The 13,425-nt window shown below is 51.1% G+C and overlaps 1 protein-coding gene across 1 annotated transcript; it reads left to right on the top strand.

Moving 5' to 3' along the window:
• The first annotated feature begins 1,900 nt into the window (after nt 1-1,900).
• SEPTIN12 (septin 12) lies at nt 1,901-12,915 on the top strand. The gene is made up of 9 exons (XM_041749998.1): nt 1,901-2,330; nt 5,966-6,091; nt 6,186-6,267; nt 7,854-7,991; nt 8,154-8,271; nt 8,360-8,455; nt 11,579-11,675; nt 12,554-12,605; nt 12,711-12,915. Exons 1-9 carry the CDS (start codon nt 2,168-2,170, stop codon nt 12,913-12,915), a joined length of 1,077 nt encoding a protein of 358 aa, XP_041605932.1. The 5' UTR covers nt 1,901-2,167.
• The last annotated feature ends 510 nt before the right edge of the window (nt 12,916-13,425 follow it).

Consider the following 13,425-nt stretch of genomic DNA (forward strand, 5'->3'; position numbering starts at 1 on the left):
CCCCAATTGTTCAGAATCCTACCGCCACTCACATGCAATGGCCTTGGGGGTCGTGTGTGTTGGGGGGGTGTTTTCTCCTCAGAGAGGCTTATTTTTTCTTAGGGGACATTTCCAGGGGACGAATCTCCTTCAGCATAAGGCCAGTCCACAAATCACCAATACTGTCTGGTCATCCACGCATAACGTTCCCTTTTGCTTTTTTTTTTTTTTTTAATTTAAATTCAACTAATTAACATACTATATATTACTGGTTTCAGAGGTAGAGCTCAGTGATTCATCAGTCTTATAACACCCAGTGCTCGTCGCATCATGTGCCTTCATTAATGCCCGTCACCCAGTTACCCTGTGTCCCTAGTCGCCACATTCTCATCTGCATTGATGAGGAGCCCAGACTCCTATATCCCTCAAGAGCTGTGGACTCGTGGCTTGAGAGATTTCTTTTTGGGAATGGAAGCATGTTCCAGGGCAGCCCCACTCCCAGCTTCAAGTCTTGGAGGTAAAATTTGAACCTCTGTTATCAAATGTGCAGGAGCTGAGGGGGAGGATAGCAGGGCATGGGTAGAGAGGGACAGAAGGCTAGTTCAGGGCTCAGGAGGGTGGAGGTGAGTGGGTTGGGGCGCACTTAGTGGGTTCCAGTGGGCAGAGCAGGGGCAGCAAGCCACCTCGTGCTTTGATGAATAGTTTTACAGACACACAGCCGCACCCCTTACCTGTCTGTGGCTGCTTTCCCGCTAGGACAGCAGGGCTGGACGGTAAGGGGCAAATAGAGACGTTATGACCCACAAAGCTCAACATCTTTACTATCTGGGCTTTCACAGAAAATGTTTGCCAACATCTGGGACCGAGGACAGCTTCCGTGCCGGGAAACAGGTGAGGAAAGAACTAGGTAAGCAGAATGTGGAATATGAAATGTCTTGTCAGGGACACACTAGGGAGGGGTGAGGACTATGGCAGCTAATGAGGGCAGCTCATCAGCCATGGGCTAGGCCCAGAATTGCCAGGGCTTACGTTCTGTAAGACACACTGGAAATCTAGGTGCTCCTGCGAACAAGAAAAGAAGCCTTAGAGGGTGAGCACGTGGACTCAGATCCCACCCTGCCTTTTCCTCACTAGGTGACCGTGCACACCTGGCTCAGGCTCTCTCTGTAAACGGAAGGTAGTAACCGCACTGCCTTCGTAGCACTGGGATTATTATTAAATAAGCTACCATCCCAGGGCCCCAAGAGCAATGTTAGGCACAGACTACGCGTGGGGTAAATATGTCCTAAATCAATCTTTTGATTTTTCAATGCTGGCGATTTAAAACTGTGGCACCAGCAATGGGCGGACCAAAGACCATGCATGGATGTTCTGCTTTCCTGCTATGGGTCACAGGTTGGCTTCTCCTCACAGAGGGGTTAAGGGATATGATGAGTTTGGAAGTCAGAGGGACCGGCTGAAGCCCGCTTGGCCCAGTTAGGTGACCTTGGGCAAAGGAACTGCCCAGAGGCCCTGGGCTCTTGTCTGTAACATGCGACCAGGGTCACTGTAAGGATTTAGGCTAAGGTTCAGAGAGGACCCCCGGGGAGCTTACCTGTCCCTGCCCTCAGCTCCCTGCTGGAGAGGAGCCCACCCCAGCCCCCGTGAGGGGAGAGGGGTGGAGTTCAGATTCTTCAGTTAACTGTCAGCCTGTGCCTCCCCCTCACCACACGGACAGCGTCAGCCAGGACAGGGCAGCCCCCCGAAGCTCCCTCAGAGACCCAAGACCATCAGGTGCCACACAGAAGTTGCTTCTGTCTTTCTGTCTGTCCCCGTGGGTGCAGACCCTGGGTTTTGCCAGGCTGGCCACATTCTGCAGGGGGTGCAGGGAGGGGAGTATCTGAGCAAGGATCCTGCCTGGGCCATGGGTGGGGGCGGGGAGGAACAGATGCGTGGGCTTGTGCATCTCAGGAAGGGGTTCAGGCTCCCCTGAAAGGCAGCTCCTCCAGGTACCTCACACCAAGGCCAATGAGCCACGGAGCCGCGGAGGATGGGTAGATCAGAGGGTATAACCTGTGACAGTGCCCGGCAGCAGAGCTCAGGAGCCAGAGTCCAGAGATGAGAATTCAGGGGGGGCCCCCTCTGGAGCTCCAGTGACCCCCTTCTCCCCACTCACCTGAATGACAGGCATTGCTGTGCCCTTGGCCCCATGGATCCCCTGAGGCAGTCCCCCTCCCCCCGCTCATCAAGACCCTCCAGCCCCAGGACCCCACCCTGCGAGATGTTTGATTATGTGGGCATCGAAGCTGTGCTGGACCAGCTGAAGATCAAGGCCATGAAGATGGGGTTTGAGTTCAACATCATGGTGGTGGGTGAGTGAGGGGTAGGGCCTCACAGGAAAGAACAGAGGATGGAACCTTGGGGGCCTGGGCATGTCACTTCACTCTCCCCATCTGTAAAGTGGGTCTGATAACAGTCACAGTTGAAAATCTGTAAAATGCTGAGGCATTAAAAGACAAAAATCACCTGTGAAGCCCCAGCCAAACCCAGACGGAGCAATAAAAGGGGAGACTGTGGCAGGAAGTGGTGAACACCCAGACCCAGATCGTGGTCCCAGCCCTTAACACCTACCACTGCGTGACCTTGGGGCCGGGTTCCTTACCCCTCTCTGTCTCCTCTCCTCATCGGGCTTAGCACAGAGCCTGGCGTTCAGGAGGTTCTCTGGAATTGCATTTTTATAGATGCAAAATTAATTTCACTTAACAAAACACTTTCTTTTCACAAAATAAACTAGATACAACAGAACATGAGATGCCAGAGTGTGTAGCACCAACGAAGAGTATTATTCTGAGGCGGTGCTGTCCAGTAGAAACAGAACAGGAGCCATATAACGTAATTTTAAAAATTTCCAGGAGGGCAGCCCCGGTGGCTCAGTGGTTTAGTGCCGCCTGCAGCCCAGGGTGTGATCCTGGGGACCCCGGATTGAGTCCCACATCAGGCTCCTTGCATGGAGCCTGCTTCTCCCTCTGCCTGTGTCTCTGCTTCTCTCTCTTCTCTCTGTGTGTTCTCATGAATAAATAAATGAAATCTTTATTTAAAAAAATAAAATAAAATAAATAAAAATTTCCAGGAGCCACCTTTTAAAAAGTGAAGAGGAACAGGAGACATTCATTTAATTTTATTTTTTTTAAAGATTTTATTTATTCCTGAGAGAGACAGACAGAGAGAGGCAGAGACACAGGCAGAGGGAGAAGCAGGCTCCATGCAGGGAGCCTGATGTGGGACTTGATCCCAGGACTCCAAGATCACGCCCTGGGCCGAAGGCAGGCGCTAAACCACTGAGCCACCCGGGGATACCCGAGACATTAATTTTAACCATTTATTGTATTTAACCCAGAATATTCCAAAATACTATTGTGACTATGACACATCATCATCCACATAAAAAATTGTCCATGAGAACCTTTGCTTTCTCTTTGGCACACCCAAATGTGCAAAATCTGGTTTGTATTTTCCACTGATGGCACGCCTCAATTGAGCTTTGCCGTAGCAGCCACGGCAGGAGCCACATGTGACCCCACTCCCACCCTGTAGTGCACAGCACAGCCCCTGATGTCAGTTTTGCACACAAAGGTGTGTCCTGCTTTATGAGGCAGGCCACTCCCTCCTGCCAGGCGTGGTCCACAGAGTTTGAGAAGCTCCTACAGCAGGGAGAGTCGACCATCTACAACCACAGAGAGTCCGGGTATCTGACCACATAGTGTCACACAAGAGAAGCCAGGCAGGAGAGAGCTCGTGCTGTGTGATTCCCTAGGATGAGGGTGAGCAGAACCACTCCCTGCTGACAGAATTCAGGAAAATGACTGTCCCTGGAGTTGGGGGCTCATAGTTACAGAGCTGGGGCATGAGTGGGCTTGGGGGGACCTCTGTGTTCCATCTCTGATAGGCTGCTGTTTAATTTGTGAAATGTGGGAATCCCTGGGTGGCGCAGCGGTTTAGCGCCTGCCTTTGTCCCAGGGCGCAATCCTGGAGTCCCGGGATCGAGTCCCACATCGGGCTCCCGGCATGGAGCCTGCTTCTCCCTCCTCCTGTGTCTCTGCCTCTCTTTCTCTCTCTCTCTATGTCTATCATGAATAAATAAATAAATCTTTAAATAAATAATAATAATAATTTGTAAATAATAATAATAATAATAATTTGTGAAATGTGTTGAGCTGCCCATCAGCATGAATGGATAAACACAGCATGGTCTGTTCACACGATGGAACATTCCTCAGCCATGAAGAAGAAAGAGGCACCAATGCCTGGTACAATATGAATGAACCTTGAAAACACGCTAAGTGGAAGCACCCAGACACAAAAGGACAATTTTTTTTTTTTTTACAAATTGTTTTTTAAAGTTTTTATTTATTCATGAGAGACACAGAGAGGCAGAGACACAGGCAGAGGGAGAAGCAGGCTCCCTGCAGGGAGCCCAGTGTAGGTCTTGATCCCAGGACCCCAGGGACCACACCCTGAGCCGAAGGCAGAGCTCAACCACTGCGCCACCCAGGCGTCCCCAGCAAAAGGACAAATATCACATGATTCCATTTATATGAAATGGCCTGAATATTTAAATCTATAGAAACACAAAACATATCTGTGGTTGCCAGGGGTGATAGAGTGAATAGAAGAGAGAATGGGAAGGGACCGCTGATGACCCTGAGGTTTCTTTTGGGGTCAACGCAAATGTTTTTGTGTGTTAAAAAACAAAATTCAGGGGCACGTGGGTGGCTCAATCAGGTGCCCAACTCTTGATCTTGGCTCGTCTTTTTTTTTTTTTTTTTTTTTTGACTTAAGTCTTGATCTCAGGATCATGAGTTCAAGCCCTGAAAAAATATTTTTTTTTTCTAATTCAAACTAGTAAATTCGAAGATCTAACTGGCTTTATTACATGATTCTTTTTTAATATTTATTTATTCATGAGAGAGAGAGAGGCAGAGGGAGAAGCAGGCTCCATACAGGGAGCCCGACATGGGACTCAATCCTGGGACTCCAGGACCACGCCCTGGGCTGAAGACGGCACTAAACCGCTGAGCCACCCGGGCTGCCCTATTACATGATTCATAAATCGGGCACCAACCCATCCAGCAAGAATAGAGGAGTTCCAAGGAGTTGTGCAGCATGGAAGTTCTTTTATAAGGGGGTAGGGGGCAAGGAAGTTATTAGCAAAAGGAAAGATTGTTCCAGGCAAGGTTGCTTTCTCTTAGGAGACAAGAAGAGGGTCTTAGGTGGATTAGCTCATCTTCCTTTGAGGGATGCAGAGGCCCAGTTGACATTACCGGTTGCTGACCCCAAACTTCCTGAGCTACCAGTTAAGACTGTGTTTCTGGGGGAGGTGGGAACTGCAGCTGGGTAGATGCTAACTAAGCCTTTGTTTGAGGACTTGGCCTAAGTGACGCCATTTGGGGTCTGTGGTCGTCTTTATAACAGGAGCTTGACAGAGCTGGTGGGTGCACAGCACTGCGACTGTACTAAAACGCCACTGAATTGTCGGCTTTATTTATTTTTTAAAGATTTTATTTATTTATTTATTTATTTATTTATTTATTTATTTCATTTTTTTTAGATTTTATTTATTTATCTATGAGAGACACACAGAGAGAGAGAGACACACACACACACAGGCAGAGGGAGAAGCAGGCTCCATGCAGGGAGCCTGATGTGGGACTCGATCCCGGGACTCCAGGATCACACCCTGGGCCGAAGGCAGGCACTAAACCACTGAGCCACAAAGGGATCCCCGAATTGTTGGCTTTAAATGGTTAACGGTTAATTTTTTATCGTGTGAATTTTGCCTCAGTGGAAAGGAGGGGTAAGCCCTGAGGGGGACCCTGAAAAGTGGGGGACCCACTCTTCTGTAAGTATGTGATGCTTAGAAAACTGTTCACCTTCTAAAGTGATGTAAGAGCCTGAAAAGCACAGCCTCAGATGTCCACCCCCGTGGCTGTCCTCTGGTTACCCCCAGGGCAGAGCGGGCTGGGCAAGTCCACGATGGTGAACACCCTCTTCAAGTCCAAGGTGTGGAAGTCCAACATTCCAAACCTGGGGACGCCCACACCGCAGACACTGAAGCTGCATTCCGTGACGCACAGTGAGTGGCTTCCACCCCCACCCACTCCTGCCCACCCCACCCCACCTCACCCTGGCCAATATCTCCCACTCTGCTTCCCCCCCACCCCCAACAGTCATCGAGGAGAAAGGCGTGAAGCTCAAGCTGACAGTGACCGACACACCTGGATTCGGAGACCAGATCAACAACGACAAGTGGTGGGTCCCCAAGGGGGTGGGGTGTCGAGCCCGAGGTTGTCCCTCTCCCTGCGCCCAACCCCCCCCCCCGAGCCTCTGGGAAACAACCTAACCCGGCTGTGGCATCTTTGAGCCTCAGTTTGTTCATCTGTTTAATGGGTGTGTGCAACCATCTCTCCAAGATTGAGGGGAGTTAAATGTGCAAAGGTCAGCGCTTGCTGCCTGGCATGTAGTAGTTGCTCAGTAAAGGCTACAGGATAGCAGGGACTAGAAGCCCAACTCCAGAGTCAGCACCATGGGGTTCAACCACTTTCCAGCTATGTAACCTGGAAAGGCTCGTGGCAGCTCTCTGCACCTCAGTTTCTATCTTTGTAACTTGGGGATGATGGCACACATCTTGCAGAGTTGTTCTAGGCTCTCAATGAGAGCCAAAACCTGTGAGAATGGTCAGTAACACACACACACACACACACACACACACACACACACACACACAGTCAGGACTGGCTGCATAATCTGTGGGGACCCAGTGAGACAAAAAGGTGAAGACCCTTGTTCAAAAAGTATTAAGAATTGTAAAACCACCACCACAGAACATTCAACTAAGCTCAGAGCCCTGTGGGACTGCTCTGCCCGTGTTCCCAGGAAGCCAACCCTGCACACAGTGCCTCACAGAGCACTTACTGTGTGTGAGCTCTGTTCCAGAGCCGGGGATACAGCGATGAACAAGGCAGACGGACATCTCTGTCTACATGAAATGTACATCGTCCCGGGAGGGGGGCAATGAACACAAGAAATCTGCTAGGCGTGAGCCTAAACTCTATCATCCAAGCGGGACCATTTCTGAGAGCGAAAGGGGTAGGGAGCTGTAGGGGGATCGCAGTTTTAAACGGAGAGATCAAGGAAGACCTCCCGAATAAGGAGACAGTTGGACAGACTGCCAGGAAATGAGAGAATAAACCATGTGGCCTTGCAAGGGGAGAGTATTGAAGGCAGAGGAGAATGTGCAAAGGCCCTGAGGTGCGTTTGTTCTCAGAAGGCTGGTATGGCTGGCCATGTGTGAGCAACAGGGAGAGGAAAAGGGGAGGGCAGTCAGGAAGCAGCAGCGGGATGATGTAGGGCCTGGTAGTGCCACGTAAGGACTTCGGCTTTTCTTTAGCCACTGCCCACTGAGCAGAAAAGGGATATGCTCTGACTCCTATTTTTAAAAAGCTCTTTTGGGGTGCTGTGTTGACAATAGCCCATCAGGGGAAGAAGGGACCAAAGGAGAGGACTCAGGAGATCCTTGTGGCAATGGGGCCAAGCGCCCGCAGTGCTTTGAACAAGGCTGTGACAATTTCTCTTTTAATACCACACCCCTGCAAAGTAGGCACCCTTACTGATCCCATTTTAGGAAGAAGGAAGCTGAGGTGTCAGCTTGAGAATGGTAGGGGCCTCTCTGATGATTCAGGGGAGTAGGAGGAGGGTGTTTGGGAAACCGAGGGCCTTATGTCGTACAAGACTAGAAGTCCTGCATCCCAGGCCAACTGGGGTGATTAGTCTTCCCAGCAAGGGGCTGGGGCGGGGCTCCTAGGAGTGGTTCTGAGGTCGGCCGTCTGCTGCGCCAGCTGGGACCCCATCCTAGGCTACATCAATGAACAGTATGAGCAGTACCTGCAAGAGGAGATCCTCATCACGCGCCAGCGCCACATCCCCGACACCCGGGTGCACTGCTGTGTGTACTTCGTGCCGCCCACTGGGCACTGGTGAGATGGCAGAGCCAGCTGGGGAAGGGCCACCTGCCTGGGCGGGGAGGAGGGGAGGAGGAGGAGGAGGCCCCAGCTCGGGCTGCGGGCTGCGGCTGGCACCCCCTCACTCAGACACTCGCCGCCACCGCCACCACCACCTCTGCCACCCTGCCTGAGCAGCCTGCGGCCCTTGGACATTGAGTTCCTACAGCGGCTGTGCCGGGCCGTGAACGTGGTGCCTGTGATAGCCCGGGCTGACAGCCTGACCATCGAGGAGCGAGAGACCTTCAGGCAAAGGGTGATCTGGGTGCCCAGGGCTATGGGGTTGGTGGGGGCAAGGAGGAGGCACAGTGCCCAGGATGAGATGAGGTCACCCACGTCCCCAGATCCAGCACAACCTGAGGAGTCACTGCATCGAGGTGTACCCACAGAAGTCCCTCGATGAGGACACCAATGACCGGATCCTTAACAGCAAAATCCGGGTAGGAGGCCATGGGGGGGTGGGCAGGCTGATGGGACTGAGGCTGGGTGATGTTGTTCCCACTCATCCTTTCCATCTCAAGATTCATCTCTCTCTAACAGCTTGGGGCGGGGTGGCGGGGAGTTCACATACTCCCAGCAGGTATGACTCTCCATATAGCCACAGACTTAAAAAGTGAGCAAGAAATAGGTCATATTGACAACCCACAGAATGGGAGAAAATGCTTGCAATGATATATCTGATGGGGACTTGTATCCTGAACATATAAAGAACTTTTACAAATCAACAACAAAGGATAACCCGATTTTGAAATGGGCAAAAGTGGTTGTGGTTTTTTTTGTTTTGTTTTTAGTTTTTTATTTTTGTTCTTTTAATGTAGGCTCCACATCCAGTGTGGAGCCCAGTTCAGGGCTTGAACTCATGACCCTGAGACCCGGAGCTGAGCTGAGATCACTTGTTGGATGCTTAACCAACAGAGCCACCCGGGCACCCCTGGGTAAAGGTTTTGAATGGACATTCCCTGAAAGAATTTGAACAAATGTCCAATAAGCAGGTGGAAAGATGTTGGTTCGCTATCGCCAGTCCTAAGAGAAACACAAATTCAAACCACGAGATACCATTTCATGCCCACTAGGATGGCTGTTATCAACAGGACAGGCAACCCCACATGTTGGTGAGGACCTGGAGAAGTTGAACTTGCACAGCGCTGCTGGCGGGAGTGTCAAACAAAATACTCCCACTTTGGAAAATAATCCGGCTGTTCCTGCAAAGGTTAAACGCTAAGTTACCAGAGTACCCAGAAGTTCCACTCCCCAGAGAAAGGAAAACCTATGGTTACCCAAAAACGTGTCCACAGATGTCCGTGGCAGAAATATCTGTAATAGTCAAAGAGTGGAAATGATGCACATGTTGATGTGGATGAACGTTATCTGCTATATCACCGCAATGGAATATTCTTCAGCCTTCAAAAGGAATGAGAACGTGCTACCACCATGAATGGACGTGGAAAATATCAGGCTAAGTGAAAGAAGCCAGATGACAAAAGGATAAATATTACATGATTCTGTTCTGAAGTGTCCCAAATAGGCAAATCCTATAGATTCAGAAAGTAGGTTAGCAGTTGCCAGAAGCGAGGGGGGGGGCCAGGGGGAAGGAGTGGGGGTGCAGGGGATGGGGAGTGACTGCTCATGAGAGTAGGGCTTCATTCCCAGGCAGAGAAAATGCTCTGGAATAAGATGGTGGTGATGGTTGCACAGTCTTGTCAACTGTGCCTTTATTTTATTTATTTTTTTTAAAGATTATTTATTCATGATAGACATAGAGAGAGAGAGATTGGCAGAGATACAGGAGGAGGGAGAAGCAGGCTCCATGCCGGGAGCCCGATGTGGGACTCGATCCCGGGACTCCAGGATTGCGCCCTGGGCCAAAGGCAGGCGCTAAACCACTGAGCCACCCAGGGATCCCCTCAACTGTGCCTTTAAAGCCACTGTACCCTTGAGAGGGTGAGTTTTGTGGCACGTGAATTTAATCTCAACAAAGCTGTTTCAAGACAGGAGAGAGGCAAAAAATAGCTAATGTCTTCTTTTTCTCCAAATCAACTAAATTCCAACTCCAAGCCCCCACCTTGCTGTCCTTGAGGTGCGTCCACTGTCATTCTGTCTGTATCCTGCAAAGGACCCTGGTGAGGCCTGGGATTCATCATCCGTTGACCCCAGGCCTTGACTCCCTCCCCAGCAGGTAGGTCCTACTAGCCTGTGCTGCAGCCTTACCCTGCCTCATGGCCATTTGCCTTTGTGCAGTGAGCAAACCTCACATCTGGACGTGGAGGCCCAGCTTCCCATCTGGTACCCAATGTCTCCACACATTCCCTCTTTCCTGTCCCCACTGGTGCAACAAACAGAATTTCCTGTGAAACATTCAGAGAGCCTTGACCTTCACCAACTTCTGCTTTTGGGTCCTGGGGCCTGTGAAGGCAGCCACCCAGCCGCAGCTGGAACAGAACTGGAACTACAAGGAAAACCAACCCAACACCTCAAAACCATTCAGATGCCTAACATTCATGGAGGGGTTGCTACAAGCTGATGCATAATAAGCGCACAATAGATATCTGCTGTTGTTAGCATCAACTTTGTTCGTCATTACCAATTAATTCTTGGAAACAAATACAGACCCGGGGTGGCACTTTGGGGTTTAGGAATGTGAGTCTCCAAGTCTGGCCACAAGTGAAGTGAGCAACTAGAATTTGCAACAGGGCTCAGCAAACTTTTTTTTTTTTTTCAAATGGCCAGAGGATGGTAAATGTGTTAGACTCTGTGGGCCAGGCAGCCCTGCACGATCCCTGCCGTCTGCTGTGGCAGCATGAAAGCAGTGTAGACAGGCTAAATGAATGGACAGGCTATGTGCCAACAGACATTCAGGAAAACGGGCACGGGCCCCATCTGGCTCATGCGCCGTAGGTTGCCAAGCCCTGGGTTACAAAGTTGTGTCTCTTAACCCTCATGAAAACTGATGATGGTGATTGCAGTTCCTGTTTCCCCGGTAAGAGATGGGACACCAGCAAGATGATAAGATTAATGTGATTCAGGGTAACCTTCCCAGACATTTACAAAGCCCTTGTGTATGCTATTCTGACTCCCACTTTACAGATGAGGAAATTGAGCCATTTATCAGATTTGGTGTCTTTTGATTTTTTTTTAAGATTTTACTTTTATTTTTAAAAGATTTTATTTATTCATGAGACACAGAGAGAGGAGCAGAGACACAGGCAGAGGGAGAAGCAGGCTCCATGCAGGGAGCCTGATGCGGGACTCCATCCCAGGACCCCAGGATCACAACCTGAGCCAAAGGCAGATGCTCAATCACTGAGCCACCCAGGTGCCCTAAAGATATTATTTTTGAGTCATCTCTACACCCAACATGGGATCAAACTCATGACCCCAAGATCAAGAGTCACACACTCCACCAACTGAGCCAGCCAGGCGCCCCATGTCTTTCGACTTCAGATCTCTGCTCCTACCACTTTCTCTCCCTACAAAAGACAGTGTGCCTCTCCCACCCCACCACAGCGGCTTCTCTCCCCACCACCCAGGCAGGGCCAACCCTTCTGTTTCATATCCTCCTGCAGGACCGGATCCCCTTTGCCGTGGTTGGGGCTGACCGAGAGCACCTGGTGAATGGGAAGTGTGTCCTGGGCCGGAAGACTAAGTGGGGCATCATTGAAGGTTAGTGCAGGGACCTTGCAGGGAACGTAGGTGAGGGTGGGGTGAAAAGCCAGGCACATCCTACTGCCTTTGGCGCCCTCAGAACCCATCACAGGGCCCAGAGTGGGCAAGCCCACAGTCAGGAAACAGACAGACGTGGGATCACGTCCCTCTTTGCAGCTGGAAGGCCTCGAACAAGTTACCCAACTTTTTGCACCTGTTTCCTTGCAGTAAAATGGGCATCATGATAACAGGAATGTCATGGCCAGTCGCCTTATGCGGTGAATGAACCACACATCTGCACATGGAAGTGTTTGGACAGGGCAGGCCACCACTTTGCACAATGCCCAGCACCCAGAAGATACCCTGTGCACTCACCAGAATTTACTGTAGGCCTACTATGTGCCGGGCAGCCTATATGTGGTTCCCGAGAGCAGGACTGACAAGGTTCTTGTCCTCATAGAGCTGATGAGACAGTGATAGGTGGGAGAAAGTGGGGTGGGAGACAGGGCCACGTGAGGGAGCTGAGGGGGAGACTGGGCAGTGAAGGAGTAGCCAGGGCTCAAGCCCCCAACTTATCCATATAATTACTAAGAGAATATAATATACACGGTGCATACGGTATATAATGCAATACAGTGATTATCAATGTACAATACTAAATGATTAGTGGATCATTGACTCAACCATTGGTAGGGAGCCACCTGTGCCAGGCACTGGGGACAAAGCAATGAATGAATGAGTGAATGAATGAATGTGAGGTGAGATCAGAGCGGGGATTGTGGGGAAAGGGTTGTGATGGACCCTGAGGGTGCACAGCATGCAGTGGGCGCTGACTGGGTGCTCATCAGGGGCGGGGCAGGGGGGACAGGGCCAGTGCTCTGTGTCCTGTCTTGCAGTGGAGAACATGGCACACTGTGAGTTTCCCCTCCTGAGAGACCTGCTCATCCGGTGAGGGCGCAGGGAGCCTGGTGGCGGGGCGGGGGGGGGGGGGCATGCAGGGACCCCAGGGGGGCTGCTGTGGCAGCCGGGGCTCAACCACTGCTCGTCTCCCAGCTCCCACCTCCAAGATCTGAAGGACATCACCCACAATGTGCACTACGAGAACTACCGTGTCTGCAGGCTTAATGAGAGCCACCTGCTGCCTCAGGGGCCTGGCTGGGTGAACCTGGTCCCGACCCCCGCAGGCCGCCTGGCCACCCCCCAGTCCTCGAAGGTGTGCCAGCAGGCCCAGGACGATGCCAAGGACGAGGCGTACTGAGCATCGGGGCATCCAGGTCCTCAGGACTCCTGTGTCCTTGGCAGCCCCCAGCACACACCTGTGTACCAGAGCATGTATTAAAGTTCGACGTTGCTTTTTTTTGAAAACCTGTGCTTTGAAAACAAAAGGCATCCTATAAATGATTTCTTTGAGCTATCCTCCAATAAAAGTCTGCTTCTTTTCTTCAATAACTGTGAGACCCCAGGCCTAAGGGGGTCCTGAAGACCTGGGAGCACCTGCCACGGACCACTGGCCCCTTCTGCCCCAGAACTAGAGCCAAGTTCCAAATCAGGCTCTGCCCTTGCTGCCGACCCTCGTTCCTGGCACAGGGTTGGCCCTGTGTCATACACCCTTAAAAAGTCCCCATCTTCGGCTATCTTCCTCACACTCTGTGCCTCCCCTTCCTGCATTCCTCTTTGCCCTGTGCTGGCAGACCAGCACAGACCAGCACAGACCAGCACAGAGCAGCACGGGGAGGAGATTGCTGTCTCTGCTCAAGCAGGCAGAGGA

This window comes from Vulpes lagopus, chromosome 3, assembly GCF_018345385.1.
Source record: "Vulpes lagopus strain Blue_001 chromosome 3, ASM1834538v1, whole genome shotgun sequence".
Lineage (NCBI taxonomy): Eukaryota > Metazoa > Chordata > Mammalia > Carnivora > Canidae > Vulpes > Vulpes lagopus.

What these genes read in the sequence shown, in the direction of transcription:
- SEPTIN12 (XM_041749998.1), top strand. Translation starts at nt 2,168, where the DNA reads ATGGATCCCCTGAGGCAGTCCCCCTCCCCCCGCTCATCAAGACCCTCC. An exon ending in GAGAGACCTTCAGGCAAAGG is followed by an intron (nt 8,272 to 8,359) that starts GTGATCTGGGTG and finishes CCACGTCCCCAG; the next exon opens with ATCCAGCACAACCTGAGGAG. An exon ending in TCCTTAACAGCAAAATCCGG is followed by an intron (nt 8,456 to 11,578) that starts GTAGGAGGCCAT and finishes ATCCTCCTGCAG; the next exon opens with GACCGGATCCCCTTTGCCGT.